At 42.4% G+C, this 22,833-nt stretch overlaps 1 protein-coding gene across 1 annotated transcript in view; it reads left to right on the plus strand.

Moving 5' to 3' along the window:
• The first annotated feature begins 104 nt into the window (after positions 1-104).
• STXBP2 (syntaxin binding protein 2) overlaps positions 105-22,833 on the plus strand; it is a 90,907-nt gene continuing 68,178 nt past the window's right edge. Inside the window, exons 1-5 of the mRNA XM_033916533.1 lie at positions 105-263; positions 7,892-7,941; positions 11,916-11,997; positions 17,091-17,167; positions 20,183-20,261. Coding sequence (XP_033772424.1) covers positions 227-263; positions 7,892-7,941; positions 11,916-11,997; positions 17,091-17,167; positions 20,183-20,261 — 325 coding nt within the window. The 5' untranslated portion in view covers positions 105-226. The remainder of the gene's footprint in view (positions 264-7,891; positions 7,942-11,915; positions 11,998-17,090; positions 17,168-20,182; positions 20,262-22,833) is intronic.

A 22,833-nucleotide genomic window follows, 5' to 3' on the forward strand; every position in this document is an offset into this window, starting at 1 on the left:
CGCGCAGAGACCCCGCCCCTTTCTCTTGGACTTGTCTTGAACACCCCGCAGAGACCCCGCCCCCTTTCTCTTGGCCTTTAACGCAACAGAGACCCCGCCCTCCCCTCCCTCGTCACCGACGCGCCGTGTAATACGAGCGTTGCCGTGACGTCAGAGAGATGGGCGCTTGAGGGTCCGCCTTCGTCGCGAGACCCGGAAGCGTAGGGAGCGACCGGGAGGCTGGAAGATGGCGCCAGGAGGACTGAAAGCGCTGGTGGGAGAGAGTAAGTGCTGGGTTGTTGGGTTGTTTTTTTTATCACGCTCTCAGCTTGGGCAGTGAGGCTAGTCTTCTGCGAGGAGGAAGAGGCGGCTGTGGCAGTGAGACCCGACTGCTTGGTTGGGGCTTTTTTTTAATGCAGTGGGTGTGGCTCAGACCCATCTCCTGGAGATAGATCTCTTTTTAAAGAAAGAAACTTTTTGATAGCTCTCTGTACCCTGTTCCTGCCTGCAGTGCAATATCTTGATGTATAAAACCTAGGGTTGTCCTTTCATCCCGGGTCAACTGACTACGGTGATAAGTTGTGGCTTTTCTCTTAGTGCATGCAGGGATTTGTAGTTCCGATTCTCTTAGTGGAGGTTGAAGGGAAGGCTCCATTCTTGCCTGGGATGGTGTCAGGAATCGATCGATCGATCGATCTATCAGGGGTCTCAACGTCCCTCCTGGAGGGCCGCAATCCAGTCGGGGTTTCAGGATTTCCCCAATGAATTTGCATGAGCTCTATTAGCATACAATGAAAAGCAGTGCGTGCAAATAGATCTCATGCATATTCATTGGGGAAAGCCTGAAAACCCGACTGGATTGCAGCCCTCGAGGAGGGACTTTGAGATCCAGTCAGGTTTTGCCCAATGAATATGCATGAGATCTATTAGCATACAATGAAAAGCAGTGCATGCAAATAGATCTCATGCATATTCATTGGGGAAATCCTGAAAACCCGACTGGATTGCAGCCCTCGAGGAGGGACTTTGAGATCCAGTCAGGTTTTGCCCAATGAATATGCATGAGATCTATTAGCATACAATGAAAAGCAGTGCATGCAAATAGATCTCATGCATATTCATTGGGGAAATCATGAAAACCCGACTGGATTGCAGCCCTCGAGTAGGGACTTTGAGATCCAGTCAGGTTTTCCCCAATGAATATGCATGAGATCTATTAGCATACAATGAAAAGCAGTGCATGCAAATAGATCTCATGCATATTCATTGGGGAAATCCTGAAAACCCGACTGGATTGCAGCCCTCGGGGAGGGACTTTGAGATCCAGTCAGGTTTTCCCCAATGAATATGCATGAGATCTATTAGCATACAATGAAAAGCAGTGCATGCAAATAGATCTCATGCATATTCATTGGGGAAATCCTGAAAACCCGACTGGATTGCAGCCCTCGAGGAGGGACTTTGAGATCCAGTCAGGTTTTCCCCAATGAATATGCATGAGATCTATTAGCATACAATGAAAAGCAGTGCATGCAAATAGATCTCATGTATATTCATTGGGGAAATCCTGAAAACCCGACTGGATTGCAGCCCTTGAGGAGGGACTTTGAGATCCAGTCGGGTTTTCCCCAATGAATATGCATGAGATCTATGTGCATGCACTGCTTTCAGTGCATATTCATTGGGGAAATCCTGAAAACCCAACTGGATTGCAGCCCTCAAGGAGGGACTTTGAGATCCCTGATTCAGTTGAGCTGGGGTAAGACTGCATCCATGTGTGTTGATCTATAGCTGGACCGTAAGTATCTGGCATTTCCTGGGCTTTACATCCCATTCTAAAACAGTTCAAACTAAAGAATGACACGAGGACACATTTTTCCCCCTAGGAACTCAATTTTCCCTTTCCCCACGGGTTTTGTCGCCGTCCCTGCCCCATTCCCATAAGCTCTGCCTCAAACAATTACGGTTGTAAAGGGTTTGAGGCTTGTGTAGATGAGGACGGAGCTTGCAGGAATGGGGCAGACAGGAAAAGAATTCGGGATGGGAAAATGAGTTTCTGCGGGGACGGTGAAAAATTTGTCCCCGTGTCATTCTCTAGTTCAAACAAGATCATATTGTAACCACTTAATAATTCAGTCAACTTGGCAAAGTGCTTTAGAGTTTAAAAAGTTGATGTCTTTTCAAAAATGGTTTATAGTTGTTAGGGCATTAGCACATGGTTATGTGCTCAAGCCATCGGGATGGAGAGAATAACTGTTGCTAAAAGTCACCCTGATGTTTTTGAGAGAGATTCTATCCAGTTCTGGTTAGGACACTCCATTGGAAAGAGATAGTTAAAACATCTGCGATAAAGAAGGTGCAAAATAGAAGTAAACTGAGACTTCTACAGAACAAAGTGACACAGGTTGTAAACTGATCGGAGTTGTGTTATGCTTTTCATTTTTGCAGTAAGATTTTTTTGTGTTGTTGTTTTGATGTTTGAATGAAATGATATTGAAAACTTTGAAGTGAATGAGAAACAAGTATAGGACAAATGAATCACACCTAGGGTTGTCCTTTCATCCCGGGTCAACTGACTACGGTGATAAGGAATTATTCCTAAACCCTCTGTGTGAGGATGTGTATTCTGACCTGTAAGGAACAGCTTGAATTAGTACCCAAAATGTTGTCTGATTCTATTTTGGGTGTGCTGTCTCTGTGTATGTTGATGAGAAAGTTTGAAAAGTTTCTTTAGTGCATAAGCTGGAGTTGCTTCTCATGTAGAAAAGCATTGGGGAACATTTTTTGGCTATTTCTTTGAAATTCCTGGCCTGGTCTGGCCCATTTTCAAACTCAGTGCGTCTTTTACAGCTGTTTATCCCCATCACAGATTTTATCCTGTTCCATTAAATTTTGAGGGAATTATTTTGCCTATAGGCAACTGCTTTCAACCCTTATGTGTAATATTTCAAGCATCCATTGGGTTAGAAAAAATAAGAAGTGGGGGAAAGCATGGAATTCATATAGATTTGCCTAGGGCTCAAAATATCACTGATCACTTTAGTGCCCCTACCACGGACCCTCAGTTTTATCCATCTTCCTCCTCCCCACTGCCAAAATCTCATACACTCTTTTCCTACATCAATCTCCTCACAAACTGCTGCCTGATTTGGGGAAAAAATTTTCGATTCGATTTGGTCCATTGAATTGATTTTTCGATTTGGTCCATTGAATTGATTTTTCAATTTGATTCAATCACTTTTCCTGCCCAATGGGGCATTTTTTTTTTCCCAAACATCCTGGTGGGTTTATTTTGTAGCTTCTTCACCCATCCAACTCCCCTTTGATCTCTCCAACCCCACGCTGGCCCTGTGGTGTAAACAAAATAAATAGTCTTTTCCTCTCTAACACAAGCTCTGACATATTGTAATCACAAAATAGAAAATAAAATTATTTTTTATCTTTTGTTGTCTGGTCATTTTATTATTCAAATCATGATGGTCCCAGGCTCTGGTTTCTGTTTGTCTTCTGTTAACTCGCTCACCTGGGTCTCCTGCCTATTTGACATTTTCTTTTTTCTCCATGCTCACCATCCATCTTCCATCTCTGTACCTTCCCTTCCATTGCCATATCCAATATTATGTTTCATTCTCACTGTCTACCATCTTTCTCTCTCCCTGCCTTGTGCCCTGGATCAAACCTCTCTATTTCCCTCCATTCAGCATCTCAGATTCCTCCTCTCCATTATCGTGTGCAACATTTCTTTCTCTTCCCATGCACTATTTCTCCCTGCCCTCCACCCTATGTCCAACATTTCTCCCTCTCTTTTCCATGCATGTCTCCCTCCCCTTCACCATTTGCAGGATTTCTCCCTCACCCCTTTCTACCTTTTTGTTGCATCTCTCCCTTCCTCCCCTCCACCCCATGTCCAACAGTTCTTCCTTTTCTCTCTCCTCCCATCTACAGCAGCTTTCCATCCCTCCCTTCCTTCCATCCCCCCTGTGCAGAAGCTTTCCATCCCTCCCATCTCCCCTCCTTTATGAAATCTGACATACTGGCTTCCCAAAGCAGCCGTGGTGGTGGCTGACGGGAAGAGGCAGCGTTCTGAGCAGGCTGCTTCTGGCCTGCCATGCCAGGGCTGTCCTCTGCTGCATCATAAGTGATGTGGCAGAGGGAAGTTCTGACGAGCACTGCCTCTTTCCACCGGACACCGCTGCTGCTGCATTAGGAGACCCGGAGATGTCAGGACTCGCTGAATCGATGAGCCTGAAAATCTAGTTGTGAGAGTGCTGGTAGCAGTAGCAGGTTGTGAGTGAGCATGGGGGCTTTGCAAAAAACACAGGCTTTGAGTGTACAGTAGTGGTTAGAAGAGTGGACTGAGAACCAGGAAGGCTGTGACAGTCATTTTCACTCTCTGCTGCTTTTGGTACAAACCAGAGATGCCAAGGGTGGACAGCCCCTGAGAATTAAATATCAAAAAGATGTCACAAATAGAAGAAATAGAAAATACTTGGCTTTCTCTGGTGCTTCTGAACGGATATAGAAAATGGAGAAGTAGAGGTCTTGGAGATACTGATAACTCTCTTTTCTTGGCCTATATCAGACTCCACCCTAAACTCTCTCCTTTTCCTACCCCTTCTTAGCATCCACGCCCCAAGTACACTCTGGAAATAACAGGGGAGCAAGATGGGGGAGGGCAGGTCCTAGGCCCAGAAGAATTCACCACAAAACTTTTTTTTTAATAATTACTGTATTTGAAATTAAATTATGCCATTAGTAAGATTTATATTGCTTTTATATATAATTCCCCACAGGAAGAATTGCCTATTGTGGGCTTGTTTATAAATTTTGGTCCTCATTCCATCTGGACCTGATGGGAAAATTCATCCCTGACCTTAGTTATTTGGGCCTTGATCATAGAATTACCCCATTTTGTGTAACTTCAATGAATATTAAACATCACTCTTCAGCTTAGTAAATTTATCTTCTTTTTATATCTCTGTTGTGTGAGAAATATAGAGGAGAGATATGAGATTATTTCTTGCACAAAAAAAGTTAATCATCAGAAAAGAACAATTTGTCATCTTAAGGTAGAACTGCTTTTTCAGTTTCAAAAAGGTTACATTGTAACTTCTTTGAGGTAAATAATAATTGCCTTGATACTAAGGTTATTTCTTGGTACATGAAAATTATATATAAGTGATCAAGAATGACTTTCTGAGCACAGAATAACTCCATCAATTTAATGGAATAAGCCAAAATTTTGCGTCTGTTGGTGGGGGTGTAATTAGTGTAAAGGCACATTGAATTTAAAAATGGTCCAAATTGGACTAGGTTACACACAGGGGTCTCAAAGTCCCTCCTTGAGGGCCGCAATCCAGTCTGGTTTTCATGATTTCCCCAATGAATATGCATGAGATCTGTGTGCATGCACTGCTTTCAGTGCATATTCATTGGGGAAATCCTGAAAACCCGACTGGGTTGCGGCCCTCAAGGAGGGACTTTGAGACCCCTGGATTAGGAGTTCCTGAGAAATAAGCTAGCACCCCTAAGAATGGCCTAATGCATTTCTATGGGAGAAGCCATTCCAGTTTCAGCAACATAGAAACTCTGATATATTGATTCATACCATTAGGCTAGGGGTAGGCAATTCCGGTCCTCAAGAGCCGGAGCCAGATCAGGTTTTCAGGATATCCACAATGAATATGTATGAGATGGATTTGCATGCACTTCCTCCTAGAGATGCAAATCTAACTCATGTATTGTGGAGATCCTGAAGACCTGGCTCCGGCTCTCAAGGACTGGAATTGCCTACCCATGCATTAGGCCATTGTTCCTTTCAAAATGTCTGTCCTGCTTTTCTCTCCCAGACACAAATATGCACAGAGTGCAAATACATATAGTATGTTTAAATCATTTTTATTCATTTTCAAGAAATACAAACACTGCAAAAGATAATAATCTGTCATAATCCTAGTTCACCCCCCTCCACCTCCCTCTCCTGGAACAGCAGCATCATTAACACATGATTACCCAGCAGATAACCATACTTAATTCAAAAATACATACAGTATACACCTGTAATCACACATCTCAATAATTGGAAAGACTTCCATAAGGTATGCTTCCCAGGCTTTCCCAATAATGCACCCCTCTCCAATTTTGCTACCTCCATATTCCTGATGGGTTGCCTGTTAATGATTCAGCTTTTATTTTAGATCTGTACAGCTTTCTTAATGGTAATTGTACTACCAATTGACACCTTTTGTCATGGTAACATGTTAAACAGTAAAAATCCATTCTTTGAAATCTAATGACATGAGCCAGGTTTTAAATCCCACTGATGCTTCTTTTGACTTTGGACAAATCATTTAACCCTTCAGAGGCTCAAGTATAACCATACATTCAAGTACAGCAGGCTTACAATTTAAGGCATGAGCTAAATTTAAGATATACAGTAAAACCTTGGTTTGCAAGCATAATTCGTTCCAGAAGCATGCTTGTAATCCGAAGCACTCGTATATCAAAGTAAATTTCCCCACTCGAATCATTCTACAAACCAAAAACTTTAATACAAAATACTTTATGTACTCGTATTGCAAAACTTCGCTCATTTAGAACAGTCACTATACTCCTGCAGCGACGGAGAGAGAAGAAAAAAAATATTCTTTATTAATTTTCAAAACTACAACAGTGCAATACAACCATTGCAATCTCATAGTAATACAATAAAAGCAGATTCATCTTTCTCATGTTCATAATCATCCATTCTCCCCCCCCACCTACCCACCCACCCATCCACCCAAACAATTATCATTCCATATAACACAAACATATATTTACATTTGTCGTACAAAGCACTTCAAGGACACACTGTAGCAAATTACATACATACATATCAATGCATCTTTTTAAAAATTTTTATTGAGAAATGCCTTGTCCTTTTAAGAATGCGGCTCTTCCCTTCATCTACTTCCTCCTTTCTCTCGTGGCGGAGAGAAGCAGAAAAAAAAGGCCAGGGGGATGAGGACTACCATTGGCCCTTGCATTGAGCAACATTGCCCTATTGCTGTCTCACTTTGTCAAAATTTGTATGCTGCAGAAGCTGGATCCGCTTCTCACATAGAAATGCAGCTACGGTTTTCTTGAGAGAAACTGGCCTTATAAAAATAAGCAAACTCCAAAGAGTTGGATGCCTCCTAACATGGGAGCAGTGTTTCTAGCTTTCTTTGTGTTTTGGTGTAGGGGTGCATTAGTTCAGTGTTCTTCAATGTAAGGCCTGGGGGCCAGTGGCAGCCCCCAGAGACTTCTGGGGTGGACCTCATTATCTTTTTTTTTTTTTTTTGGGGGGGGTGGTTGTTTTCTATTCTGCATCTCTACCCAGGATCAAGACAGAAAGGGGGAAAGCGGATTGAGGGTAGAGCCAAGGTATTTCTCAATAGACATTTAGAAATGTTCTCAACTTTGAGAATACCCCCACCCCCAACACATACACAATGAAGTTTGAGGGTGGACTAATGGGAATTGATGTAATTGACACTGGTCAGCAGTGTCATAACCCTGCTTAAAATTTGATGAAGGCCACTAAATTAGCTTGTTAGGCATCAAATTATGAGCAGCCTGCCCTGGGTTTTCAAGTTAATTTTCAGTCGACTGAATTATCTAGATCAGGGATCTCAAAGTCCCTCCTTGAGGGCCGCAATCCAGATGGGTTTTCAGGATTTCCCCAATGAATATGCATGAGATCTATGTGCATGCACTGCTTTCAATGCATATTCATTGGGAAAATCCTGAAAACCCGACTGGATTGTGGCCCTCAAGGAGGGACTTTGAGACCCCTGATCTAGATTTAAAAAAAAGATTTAGACATGAGCTCTGTTGCTTAAAGATCTGTGATGGAAGTTGTTGGGTTTTTTTCCCTTCTTTTATCTAGAAATCCTGAATGGCGTGGTTAAGAGTGTGAAGAAGGATGGAGAATGGAAGGTAGGTGAAGATCTTAGATGCTGTTGCTCTAAACTTTGGGGCATTTGATAGTTAAGAGCTTGTAGAAGTGTAAGCAGTGCAGTCTTGTAAACTGGGTTTTTGAAGAGAGCCAGACGAGGAGTTGGGGGGGAGACTTTACTTGAGGGACTAAGGCAGGGGCAGGGAACTCCGGTCCTCGAGAGCCGTATTCCAGTCGGGTTTTCAGGATTTCCCCGATGAATATGCATGAGATCTATTTGCCTGCACTGCTTTCAATGCATATTAATCGGGGAAATCCTGAAAACCCGACTGGAATACGGCTCTCGAGGACCGGAGTTCCCTACCCCTGGACTAAGGAGATTTCAGATGAATTAAGAGGAGTGTGAATTTTTCTGACATGATTACTCTTAGCATAATGAAAGATCTATGAACTGAACAGGACATTGGGACTGGAACTCAGTTTTCTCTCTGAGCGAATCATAGATGGTACGACATATACTAAAGCTTGCACAAAACACTATTAAGATAAACTCGAGCCGTGTCGCAAGCAGTGTTTCGTGCCCTGTTTCTCATCTGTCTTTTGAGAAATGAAGTATTAATTTATCATCTCTCAAGAGGCTGCATGTGGAGAGAGGATTGTATAGGGATATGTCCAGTTTCTGATGCAGGGTAATATACTAAACTAAACCTTAAGTTTGTATACCGCATCATCTCCATAATGGTTTACAGGTAATTCAATAAATGAGGGTAGGACATAATACGAAATTAGAGGTTATGAAGAGGATAGCTAGCTTTTCATTTGAAATAGATAGCTTTACGTTTTGGAGAAAAGCCAGGTTTTCAGATGTTTTCGGAATAATTGGAATGAGCCTAGGTTCTGCAGTGGGGCAGGGAGGTTATTCCAAAGCTCAGTGAATTTGAAGAAAAGGGATTTCCCTAATTTCCCTGCATACATGACGCCTTTTAATGAGAATGAGAAAGAGAGAAAAAAAGAAGAGAGAGAGAGAAAAAAAAGAGAGAGGAAGAGAGAGAGAGACGAAAAAAGAGAGAGAGGAAGAGAGAGAGAAAAAGAGAGAGAGAGGAATATAGAGAGAAAAAAAAGGAAGAGAGGAAGAGAAACTAAACTAAACCTTAAGTTTGTATACCGCATCATCTCCATAATGGTTTACAGGTAATTCAATAAATGAGGGTAGGACATAATACGAAATTAGAGGTTATGAAGAGGATAGCTAACTTTTCATTTTAAATAGATAGCTTTACGTTTTGGAGAAAAGCCAGGTTTTCAGATGCTTTCGGAATAATTGGAATGAGCCTAGGTTCTGCAGTGGGGCAGGGAGGTTATTCCAAAGCTCAGTGAATTTGAAGAAAAGGGATTTCTCTAATTTCCCTGCATACATGACGTCTTTTAATGAGAATGAGAAAGAGAGAGAAAAAAAAGAGGACGAGAGAGAGAAAAAAAGAGAGGAAGAGAGAAAAAAGGAGAGGGAGGAAGAGAGAGAGAGAAAAAAAAGAGAGAGAGAGAGGAAGAGAAACTAAACCTTAAGTTTGTATACCGCATCATCTCCATGAAGATAGAGCTCGGCACAGTTTACAGGTAAATTCAATAAATGAGGGAAGGACATAATAAGAAATTAGAGGTTATGAAGAGGATAGCTAGCTTTACATTTTAAATAGATAGCTTTACGTTTTGGAGAAAAGCCAGGTTTTCAGATGCTTTCGGAATAATTGGAATGAGCCTAGGTTCCGCAGCAGGGCAGTGAATTTGAAGAAAAGGGATTTCCCTAATTTCCCTGCATACATGACGCCTTTTAACGAGGGGAAAGATAGTTTGAGTATATGGGCGGATCTGGTAGTGTCAGGTCTCGAAGAATTCCAGGATAGTGGAATTAGGAGAGGAAGAATGCCATGTAGGATCTTGAAAGTTAGGCAGGTACATTTAAAGTGAATCCTAGAAATCACCGGAAGCCAGTGAAGTTTTGACAGAAGCGGGGAAACATAATCAAATTTGCTTTTATATAACATAGTAACATAGTAAATGACGGCAGATAAAGACCTGAACAGTCCATCCAGTCTGCCTATTAGTTATTCTCATTAGAAAAACATGATTAAGTTAACTTGTCTCTTCTTTGATATTTCTGGGCTGTAGACTAAAGTCCACCTGGTAATGTCCTAGGTTCCAACTGCTGAAGTTGCCATCCGAGCTCACTCCAGCCTATCCAATCATCCCGTTGTTTGCAGGATATCTACCGTAAAGTCTGGCCAGTAACGACCTCGTGTTCCAAGTTAGTGGAGATCCCTTTGAGGCCGTCCCCAGCCCGTTCTACCCGAATCAGCACATATGGGACACAAACCGTACAAGTTTGTCCAATATCGGCCTTAGTTTTTTAATTTATATCATTTGTTTGTTTTCTAATTAGAGATCCTTTGTGTTTATCCCATGTTTTTTTGAATTCCATCACCGTTTTTCTCTCCATCACCTCCCTCGGGAGGGCATTCCACTCTCTCCATGAAAAAGAATTTTCTAACATTACGCCTAAGTCTTCCTCCCTGCAACTTCAAGTTATGCCCTCTAGTTTTGCCATTTTCCCTTCTCTGGAAAAGATTTGGTTCTATATTAATACCTTTCAAGTATTTAACCATCTATATCATATCTCCCCTGTCCCTCCTCTCCTCTAGAGCATATGTGTTTAGGTCTTTCAGTCTTTTCTTGTACTTCTTTTGGTTCAAACCCCTTACCATTTTTGTCACCTTCCTCTGGTCAACTTCAAGTCTTTTTATATCCTTCACCAGATACGGCCTCCAAAACTGAACACAATACTCCAAGTGCATCAATCACTTGGCTACTTTGCATGGGGTTTGATGTAGGCAGCTGTCCAGGCCTACCTCGGTAATGAGACCTCGAACGCTATATACTGGTTTCAATAAGTATATATTTATTTAGCCAATCAATAACAGCTTACAGGAATAAATCATTTAGTATATAGCGTAACAGAAGGTGACGATCTCTAGGCCTAGAGGTCCTCCGATGTCTGTTCTGCCCTCTCCCTTCTATAGGCCTGGTTTTTATACATTTCTTAGTGGCCAACACCACGTTGGTCTATATCACATGATACATCCTTATTGGCTATTTACTTATGCATTACTGCCTAACTACATTCATTTATTGGCTATTCTCATCTACGTCATGTTATATGTCCACTCTGTTTTCCGTAAAACCTACCTTTCCCCCGAAATGCCTGTTTCCCCACCATATTAGTATTTCCGAGCACAAGCCCCCCTCCCAACTTTAAACATCTCTGATACTTTCTATTAGATGATTTTTCTTATGAATTCTTTCTTCTGAGAATTCTGTCTTCTGACCATGGTCTGTTTATCTCTTTATGGTATCTGGCTGGGTGGGCCTTGGTGTGAAACCACAGCTAGCCCACAGCCTCAGGACCTGTTGCTTTTTCTCTAGTTTTAGTAGCTAATTGAACTCATAAAACAGCGTATTTCTCCATCTTTGCATGCTCTTCAGTTAATGGTGAAATATCTTTCCATAGTTAATCTATTGTTTCTATCATCTGCAGAGATAGATAAGGTAGATGTCAGTTGCAGGGGGTGAGGGCAGTTTTTTCTGTAAAGAGAAAAGTGATCTTTGTCTTAATCCCATCCCCCTTCACCTGGCTAATGTCAGGACTTATCGGGATGTATCCAGAGCATCCATGCTTTATTCTCTCTCAGGTTTTAGCTAATTTGCATGGCCGGATTGGAAAATGGGCGATCGAGGAGCAAAAACACGCGGTGAGCTGTTTTATGCATCGAGTCGGTAAAAGCGATCGTCACTAAAGCTGTGAAAACAGGTTTAGTGACAATCACTGACTTTAGTGCATCTAGCTCATAGTCTCCACAGGCTAAATCTGCTAAGGCTAAATTTTACAGGCTAAGACAGGACTGGAAACAGTATGGCATACTCTTCACCTTGACTGCCTCATAGCACCTGCTTTGTTTCCTAGGTGCTGATAATGGACCACTTCAGTATGAGGATCCTCTCATCCTGTTGCAAGATGTCTGACATACTTGCTGAAGGCATCACGAGTGAGTATGGCCCTGTGGGTATGAAATGGCTCATGTTATGCTCTTTTTTTTGTGGTATGAGCCATTTTGTTTTATTTATGATGATTTATTAACTGCCTTTATGAATAGAAAGCAGTGTATAACAGGTATATCTTCAAATTCAGTTGTCTCTGCTTCAAGACTCTCTTCTGTTTGAACAAAAACTTAACCCAGTAACAAGGAAAAAGTGAATAGTGCAGCAAAAATTCATTCTATAGATGACAAATACACTGGAAGATCACTACTGAGAATAAATAACGATGATAAGTTAAAATAATTAATTCATTTTATAACTTACATCAAGTGTATAGTAAATATCAAACAATTATAATACAACATCACTTGAAAAATCTTCAATATCATACACCAATAAGATTTAACCCCCACCCCCTCCCAAATTCATATATAACTAAAATATACCACCTGAAAATAATATCTTATGACATTCATGTAACCAAGAACCCCCCCCACCCCAAATCCAAATGAAATTGTGATGGATTCTCAGTTTACACAAAGTCACAATCAGGACCAGCCTGTAATATGGAGTTGAGAGAGGATTCTTCACTAGTGTAACATCCCTGGACCCGTAGTGAATTTTGTAAAAAATGTGCAAAAACACAAGTAATCATTCATCAATTGTAATCTCTCCAGTGTATTGTGTGCAATAAAAATTGCTACAAAATCCAAAATGGTAATATTCAACTTTCAAAGTTATGTCCTCCTCCAATATTGAAACAGTTATATAAGATGTGTCCAACTTTAAAGAGTACTTATCTCACAATCACTGACAGTCCCTTTGTTCCTGCCACAATATTGTCCATGCCAGTCAAATTGAAAAGCTCTATGGGGCTCCGTTTCGGAGGATCTCAGCCTCCTTCATTTGGAGCTGAAGCATAGACTTCTCCGATTCAGAAGGGAGCTGCGTTGTAACAAGTTGATTTCCAAAAGACTCTCTTCGGCAATGCACCCACCTATCTCCTGAAACACCTCACCCTTCAGGACAAACTCCGCTTTTCACGCAGAACACTACTGTTCACATTGCCTTCCCCCAAAGGATGCAAATTCAAAAGATTCCTCAACAGGACACACTCCTTTCAAGTAGGGATCTTGAACAACACCTTAAGTGACCTAATTAGAAAATCACTAAAAACCCACCTGTTTGACAGACTTATCTGATCCTTCAATTCTGCTTAACACCTACCATGCCTTACACATCCCTTCTCCCTTTTCTCCTAGTATCTGTCTGTCTATCCCTCCCAAATCTAACTGATGTAATTTCGCTGTCCTTACAGCTCCACTTGTTGTATACCATCTTGAACTGAAAAGGTATGACGGGATATAAATAAAGCTATTATTATTATTACTAGTGTTTAAGCCCGTTACATTAACGGGTGCTAGAATATATGGCTGTCTGTCTTTCTTTCTTTATGTCTCTCTCCCTGCTCCTGTTTCTTTCTTCCTTTCTTTCTGTCTTTCTCCCTCCTGTAATTTTTTTCTCTCTCTCCCTGGCACCCTTTGCCTGTCTGTCTTTATTTCTGTGTCTCTCTGGTCCCCTGTCTGTCTTTATTTCTGTCTGTCTCTCTCCCTAGCCTCCTTTGTCTGTCTGTATTTCTTTCTGTGTCTCCCCCCCCCCCACTTTCCTTTGCAGAAGCAGCAGTGCTATTTCCCTTCCCCTCCAGATCCCTGTGAAGTAGTAGCAGCATTTCCCCCCACCCACCCCCCCCATTCCCTTCTCTCCCCCCCCACTTTCCTTTGCAGAAGCAGCAGTGGTATTTCTCTTTCCCTCCAGGTCCTTGCTGAAGCAGTAGCAGCATTTTCCCCCACCCCCCATTCCCTTCTCTCCCCCCCCACTTTATTTTGCAGAAGCAGCTGTGATATTTCCCTTCCCCTCCAGATCCCTGTGAAGTAGTAGCAGCATTTTTCCCCACCCACCCCCCATTCCCTTCTCTCCCCTACCACCACTTTCCTTTGCAGAAGCAGCAGCGGTTTTCCCTTCCCCTCCAGGTCCCTGCTGAGTATTAGAAACATTTTCCCCCACCCCCCATTCCCTTCTTACCTTGAGCTGCCCTGCTCCGTTCGGCCCCTTCCCCTTCCCTTCCCGTGTGCTGGCCTGCTGCGGCTGAAGGTTTTTTTTCGGCGACTCCTCCTGTTAAAACTCCCCCCCCCCTCCCGCAACCGCTCCTGTTCAAAGCGGCCTGCTGAGGTTCGCGGCCGCTGTAACGAACCTCGCAGGCCGCTCTCCAACTCGGTAGCATGTTCCCTCTGACGCGATTGCGTCAGAGGGAACGTGCTACCATGTGGAGAGCGGCCTGCGAGGTTCGTTACAGCGGCCGCGAACCTCAGCAGGCCGCTTTGAACAGGAGCGGTAGCGGCTGTTGCAGGAGGATTGGGGGGGGGGAATTCGTGAGCGGCGGCAGGACCATGAGGCGGGATTGAGTTTTTCGGCTTCCCCTATCTGGGGAAACCGCCGTGCCGAACTGAGCTGCGCGTGGGGCCGTAGTAAGCGCGGGGCATGCTGCAGTCTTGGCGGCCACGGACATACGGATCACGGAAGCACGCCGATAAGACTGCGCATGCGCCGCCTACGGTTTTATTATATAGATTATAAATGGCTTATGTTGTATTAGCAGTATAACAATAGCTAAAATGACCAATGTAAGCATAAAACACAGTTGAGACAATGAGGTAAACTAGGAGATAGGCAGATTACCGTAAATCCTGGTAATAGCATTAATAGTAACAGTAATATGATAAATATCAACAAAATACAACTGATACCGCATAATATAGGCATCATTATAGAATTCGTATAACAGAGCCACGATACTCATGAAGTCAGCATAATACAGTTTAACATGGTACAGTAAGGGGACTGCATTTGATATACCACCTTTATAACCAAAACAGCTTATGTATTATATACATAAACTTTCTCTGACCCTAGTGGGCTCACGGTATAAGGTATTTTAAAAATATTTTATGTTTTTTTGTACCTGGAGTAATGCAAGACACATTTGCATACCTTTCTCCTCCATTACATGCAAATCTCTCTCATGCTTTCCCTCAACGTAAACAAAACTAAAACAATGATCTCCCAGTCAAAAATGGTCTAATTTTATGTTCTCCAATCAAACTTAGGTCATAACAACATAAGAATTGCCGCTGCTGGGTCAGACCAGTGGTCCAATGTGCCCACAAGTCCGCTTCCACGGCGGCCTCTAGGCCAAGGACCTGAGCCGTAACTGAGTCTAGCCTTACCTGCGTACGTTCTGGTTCAGCAGGAACTTGTCTAATTTTGTCTTGAATCCCTGGAGGGTGTTTTCCCCTATGACAGCCTCCGGAAGAGCGTTCCAGTTTTCCACTACTCTCTGGGTGAAAAAGAACTTCCTTACATTTGTATGGAATCTATCCCCTTTTAACTTTAGAGAGTGCCCTCTCTTTCTCTCTACCTTGGAGAGGGTGCACATCCTGTCTTTATCTACTAAGCCTATTCCCTTCATTATCTTGAACGTTTCAATCATGTCCCTCTTTTCAAGGGAGAAGAGGCCCAGTTTCTCTAATCTCTCGCTGTACGACAACTCCTCCAGCCCCTTAACCATTTTAGTCGCTCTTCTCTGGACCCTTTCGAGTAGTACCATGTCCTTCAAGTACAGTGACCAGTGCTGGATGCAGTATTCCAGGTGGGGGGGTCGCACCATGGCCCGGTACAGCGGTATAATAGCCTTCTCCGATCTGTTCGTGATCCCCTTCTTAATCATTCCAAGCATTCTGTTCGCCCTTTTCGCCACCGCCGCACATTGTGCAGATGGCTTCATTCACAAACAGATCAGAGAAGGTTATCATGCTGCTCTACCAGGCCATGGTGCGCCTCCACCTGGAATACTGCGACCAACACTGGTCGCTGTACATGAAAAAGGACCTAGTACTGCTCGAAAGGGTCCAGAAAAGAGCGACAAAAATGGTTAAGGGGTTGGAGGAGTTGCCGTGCAGCGAGAGATTAGAGAAACTGGGCCTCTTCTCCCTTGAAAAGAAGGACATGATTGAAACGTTCAAGATAATGAAGGGAATAAACTTAGTAGAGAAAGAGAGATTGTTCACCCTCTCCAAGGTGAAGAGAACGAGAGGGCACTCGCTAAAGTTGAAAGGGGATAGATTCCGTGCAAACGTAAGGAAGTTCTTATTCACCCAGAGAGTGGTAGAAAGCTGGAACGTTCTTCCAGAGGCTGTTATAGGGGAAAACACCCTTTAGGGATTCAAGAAAGGGTTAGATAAGTTCCTGCTGGACCAGAACATATGCAGGTAAGGCTTGACTCAAATAGAGCAGTGGTCTTTGACCTAAGGGCCGCCGCGTGAGTGGACTGCTGGGCGCGATGGACCACTGGATCTGACCCAGCAGCGGCAATTCTTATGTTCTTAATTAAAATTGTTTATCTTTAATATTTTTAAAGATATTTTTTTGAATTTTGTTTGTGTACTTGTGTGTTTTTTTTTTTTCTTTATGGTGCTTGAGCCTGCTTTTTCGTTAGCCTTTACCTCGAAATTTGGCCTATGTTTGAAGTGGAATGCCATAATGCAGCTGAACCAAACTCACAGCCACGATTAATTCTGGTTCTCTTCCCCCTTCCCTTTTTATTTCTGTGCCGACTGTTACACTGATTTATTTAGATTTTTATCCCGTCCTCCCAGTAGCTCAGAACGGCCTTCAGATAAACATACACAATGGAGAGTAATTAGACAAATAAGATGTACAATGGGTTAAATGTTTGGACATACAGGACTGTGCAGTAGTTAAATACAGGGAGTATACAGCAAATTAAGAGTAGAGTTTAAGTATAAGTAGTTTAGTATAAGTCGTTTAGTTTAGTTTAGTACAAGTTATTTGAGTTTAGATACAATTTATCCGAGTACAGATTAAGAGAGGACTATACTGAAATTTAGGGAGAAGTTAGACAGGGGAGGGAAGAGAGAGGTGGGGTTTAAGGGGTGTGTGATGCATACACATAGATTTATGTGGAAGTTCAGCGCTTCACTCCACAGCTCAAGTTGATCTCTTCTCTTTGATTCTCCAATCTTAGTTGTGGAAGATGTCAACAAGCGGCGAGAACCAATCCCCAGCATGGAGGCTATATACTTCATTACCCCCACCGAGAAGGTAGGAGCATTGCTTAACTACCACAGTCAAAGCAGGCTTAAGTGTCTGAAAGAATGTAACTTGTACGGAGTGTCAGATGTGGCTGTTGACTGCCTGGAAGATCTTTATCTGCTTTCATTTTACTATGCTACTCTGGTGCTCATTTTTGAAATGGATGTCTCAAAATGGCCAAAACGCATACATCTGTCCAAAACACCTAAAATATGCCTTTTCAAAAATAGCTAACTTAATTTGTCCAAATAGCAAGGAGGCAGCCCCAAAATTAAGAGCATAAGAACTGCAATCTCCGGATCAGACCTTCGGTCCATCAAGTCTGGCGATCCACACACGCGGAGGCCCAGCCAGGTGTACACCTGGCGTATTATTTTATCTTAGCATTGTAAACCGGCTAGATACTTGTCGATGGTCGGTATATTAAAAACAATAAAACTTGAAACTTAATTTTAGTCACCCATATCCCTCTATGCCTCTCGTAAGGAGATTGCATCTAGTTTGCTTTTAAATCTTAGAATGGTGGATTCCGCAATAACCTCCTCTGGGAGAGCATTCCAGGTGTCCACCACTCGTTAAGTGAAGCAGAACTTCCTGATATTTGTCCTGGACTTGTCCCCCCTTAGCTTCAGTCCATGTCCTCTTGTCCGTGTCACATTGGACATTGTAAATAATTTTTTTTCCTGCTCTATTTTGTCGATTTCCTTTCAGTATTTTAAAAGTCTCGATCATATCCCCTCGCAGACTCCTTTTCTCAAGGGAGAACAATCCCAGTCTCTTAAGTCATTCCTCGTATTCCAAGTTCTCCATAGCTTTGATTAGCTTATTAGGATGTTTTTCAGCGATAATGAAGTATGTTTTTATCTAGACCAGGGATGTCCAACCTTTTGGCATCGCTGGGCCACATTGGCCGAAAAAAATGTTTCTGGGGCCTCACAAACACGCAAACGCTGAAACAAGACAGAGGAAGGAGCCGGCAAAACGGTTAACACCCGGGGGCAGCAGAGGAAAACACTGCATCGCCCTCGACCAGGGCCGCACAAAATATTTCACTGGGCCGCAGGTTGAACACCTCTGATCTAGACTGAGTTAAAAAAAAAAAAAATGCTTAACCCCTCTTTAATTCCCAGTGGATGCTGTCCCCCCTCCAATCCCCTATGAACTGAAACTGAAAGGGCTTATCGGGCACTATGACAGCATCAGGTGTTATGGGCATACCCAAAAGAGCAGCAGGCAGCTCCCAGGAGTAGCCTAGTGAACTCTTTTCACAGATTCTGTTCTACAAATGTCTTCCTGGATTATTTTTGCCTATGGCGCTCCATTCCCTGCAAACAGAAGTCTCCCACGAGTTGGCACAGCTTCTTTGGAGATCTGTAAAATTGTGATATGGACTTCTGCCCAGATGTTCACATTTAAATGGGTGACGGGACAAAAGCGCGCCGACATTACATAGCAGACAATTGAGTGCAAGACTCCAGTTCGCCGCGTAAAAGTCTATTTTAAAGAGCTCCAAGGGTGGGTGTGTGGGAACCCCCCCCACACACACTTAATAGTGTTTGTGCTGCTGTTGGGGGGGCTGTGGGGGTGTAACCCCCCCATTATACAGAAAACTTAACTTTTACCCTAAAAAATAGGGAAAAGTTAAGTTTCCTCTATAATGGGGGTTCCAACCTCCCCAACAGCAGCACAAACACTATTAAGTAAACTGGGGGGTTCCCCCCTCAAAGCTCTTTAAAATAAACTTGGAGTCTTGCACTCAATTGTCTGCTCTGTAATGACGGCGCGCTTAAATGACTATTTAGAGAGTGCCTCTGACACAAGAATAGGATTGGTCAATCTGTTTTTAAGAATTCCTTTTGAGGCATAGAACCTAATTCCAGCTGCTGTAGTGCTTTTTAAAAAAAATCTTTTATTTCAGGTTGCCTTTATCGCAAACACACAAAAGGCCTGCTGCCAGTAAAACTAAGTTGTTGCCTGTTGGCAGTGTGTGTCTTCCATTTTTTTGTTAAGGCAAACTACGGCTAAGAATTCCCATTCAGGTGGTCTTTCTTTTTTTTTTTTTTAAATCTTTATTCATTTTTATTTCTTACATCAAGTGAAAATACATAGTAAAAGACAATTATTTCATAACACTTGAAGTACATTCAAATACTCTTATAATATAATATAAATATCCCCCCTTTTTGTCAATAGTCCTATTTCCAAATAAAATAAATTACCCTCCCTAACCCCCTCTATAGTCTATCCATGTGCTAAGATATCTGATCATTAGAATAACTAGCCAATGGTCCCCATACTTGTTGTAATGCTATCATCTTTTCCATCTTATATATATGGCAAACTGAATTCCACCAAAATGTGTAATTTAATTTAGTATAGTCTTTCCAATTTTGAGTAATTTGTTGCATGGCGACCCCTGTTCAGGTGGTCTAAACATCCTGCTTGTCCTTGGAGAAATCAATGTTGCTTTCAGATCCTGCAGAATGACACCAAAGGGGTGACCGGCCTGGAAAGCTCTAAACATGAAGATCTATTTTTCTGTTCTTACCATGCTTAGCTTTGTTAGATGATTCTACCCGTCGGTGAGGACTTATTTTCTGCATCTTTTGACAGCTGAACAGCTTTGCTGGAAACTTACAGAATGGCTAAAGCACTGTACTCCGTAACCATGTATTTTCTCATTGACCTCCAGCATAGGTTGAACTATGCTTCTTTGGATGCTGCTTAAATGTGGATCCTTACCCTTTTCCCTCTCTCCTTTCTTCTTCTAACATGTAACTCTCCCCCCAATCCTACCTACTTTCCCTCACCTTCAAGTCTGTCTAGTTAATGTCCTTGGTGTGCACTTTTTTTATTTTTTTAAATTTTATTGTAAACCGGCCAGATACTTGTCGATGGTCGGTATATTAAAAGTCAATAAACTTGAAACTTGATCACCGTTAACCTAATATAGGGGAGCAGTGCTTGTGGATGTTTCAGCTCTACTGAGCTGTAACTTTTATTCTCTCTTCCCTTTCTGACTAGTCTGTACGAGCTCTTATCAATGATTTCAAGGACACTCCGGCCTTCACCTACAAAGCAGCACATGTCTTCTTCACTGACAGTGAGTATTTAGTGGATGGCCCTGTCACTGGGGAAGATGGTATAGCACCTATGAATGAATATTAAACCAGAAGTAGAGCACTTCATTATATCAACCCTTTAGATACAGTGTAGCTAATATTCAGGGGCTGTAAAGACTGTTTCTTTCCTCTCTGTGATTATGCATATAATTTCTACTTGTCGGTATCTCTCTCTCTCTCTCTCATAGGTCTCTCTCTCTCTTGTAGGTCTCTCTCTCTAACTCTCTTGTAGGTGTCTCTCTCTCTCTTGTAGGTCTCTCTCTTGTAGCTCTCGCTCTCTTTTGTAGGTCTCTCTCTCTCTCTCTCTCTCTTGTAGGTCTCGCTCTCTCTCGTAGGTCTTGCTCTCTGTCTTGTAGGTAGGTCTCTCTCTCTCTTGTAGGTCTCGCTCTCTTTAACTCTCTTGTAGGTCTTGCTCTCTCGTAGGTCTCTCTCTTGTAGGTCTCTCTCGGTCTCTCTCTCTCTCTCGTAGGTCTCTCTCTCTCTTGTAGGTCTCACTCTCTCGTAGGGGTCACGCTCTCTCTCATAGGTCTCGCTCTCTCTCTTGTAGGTCTCTCTCTCTCTCTCTTGTAGGTCTTGCTCTCGTAGGTCTCTCTCTTGTGGGTCTCGCTCTCTCTCTTGTAGGTCTCGCTCTCTCTCTTGTAGGTCTCTCTCTCTCTCTCTTGTAGGTCTTGCTCTCGTAGGTCTCTCTCTTGTAGGTTTCTCTCTCTCTCTTGTAGGTCTCTCTCGTTGGTCAGTCTCTACTGGAATGTAGAAGTAATGGTCACTCTCTCGTAGGTCTCTCTCTCTCTCTTGTAGGTCTCGCTCTCTCTCTCTTGTAGGTCTCGCTCTCTCGTAGGTCTCTGTTCTTTGTAGGTCTCTACCTACTGGAATGTAGAAGTAATGGTCATCAAACAAGGTACAAGTGATACCTTTTTACTGGAGTAGCTTAGTAAGGTTGACCCTGTATTCTCCCTTTTACGGGAGTCAAAAAAAAAATCATCCTGTAATGAAGTAGGCCAACTTAGTTGATATGAAAAACTGACCCATCTCCTGACTGCAACAGCATATGCTTCTCACACATAAGTCCCTAACACTAGACTGGTTACAGAATGGACAGCAATAATGCAAATTTTCTCACATATACGCAAGCTTCCCCGTGACAAGAAATATCGAACTTGTGAAATAACAATTGCTTCTTCATCACATACTAGTTTAGCAACTTGTCCTAGACCTGCTGCGAAAATATATATATATATTTTTTCCAATTATATATTCATTATTTCATCTTAAATCAAGTACAAAAATATTATTTCAATTGAACTTATACACATCACTTGAAACTCTTAATATTATCATCTTACATACATAAATTTATTTCCTCCACCCCCCACCCTTTCCACAGATATTATAGTCAAAATATCATATAAATATTACATTTATAATTATTAATTAAATCTTTAATACAACTAAAAACCCGCCCTCCCTTCCCCTAATTATAAATATACTTTCAGTGTAAAAAGGCGTCTAATCATTACAATAGTTTAAATGGCCCCCAAATCTTTTTAAAATTATTATAATTCCCTTTTTGCATGGCAATTGTTCTTTCCATTTTGTATATATGACACAACGAATTCCACCAGAAAGTGTAATTAAGTCTAGAATAATTTTTCCAATTCATGGTAATATGTTGAATGGCAACTCCTGTCATTATCAATAAAAGCTTATTATTATTTGATGAAATTTGACTTTTTATTCTCATTGATGTCCCAAATAGAATAGTACCTAAAATAACTAACCCAAGTGGTTTAAATAACATAAGTCACACAATATATAATACACCACTATTTTTGAAAAAGTGCAAACAGTGTCTTTCAACCACTATTCATTCAAACATTCCATAATAGGCCTCAGAAATGGAGCCTACTCACAGCTGCAAAGTCACAGACTGAAATAGTCGGCGTAGTGTTTCTGCTCCTTGCTCCAGTCATTGGCCAGGAAAGTTAGTGATATTTATCTATTAATTCTTTTAAAAATCTTTTTTTTTTTTTCTAATTCTTTATTCCTTTTTAATCATTCAACAAGTGTACAAGAAAAATCATACATAGGCTCAAAAACAACACTTGATAAATCCATCAAGATAATAACAATTGTATCTATATAATAAAACCGTAGGCGGCGCATGCGCACTCTAATCCGCGTGCTTCCGTGATCCGTATGTCCGTGGCCGGCAAGAGTGCACATGCAAACTTACAACAGCTCGCACTCACGGTCTGGCTGGCTCTTTAAAGTTTTTTTCGGTGCCGGCTCACCTGCTCCGCCTTCCTCTTCCTGCCAGTCTCAGCCGGACTCACTCCTCCCCCCCTGGCAGCCCTGAACCTGTTCCTCCGTTCCCCGCTGGACGGGCCGGTGAGTGCTGCGCCAGGGGCAATGCAGGTGGAGACTATCAGCGGCGGAGCCGGAGGGAAGGGGGGGTGGGAGGCACGCGAAGCTGCAAGTCGCCGACTCCACCCCCCCCCTCTCTCGAACCGCACAAGGACTGCCGTTGACGAAATTTGCCCCACCGTTCCTTCCCTT

The sequence above is a fragment of the Geotrypetes seraphini genome, chromosome 12, assembly GCF_902459505.1.
Source record: "Geotrypetes seraphini chromosome 12, aGeoSer1.1, whole genome shotgun sequence".
Taxonomy (NCBI): Eukaryota; Metazoa; Chordata; class Amphibia; order Gymnophiona; family Dermophiidae; genus Geotrypetes; species Geotrypetes seraphini.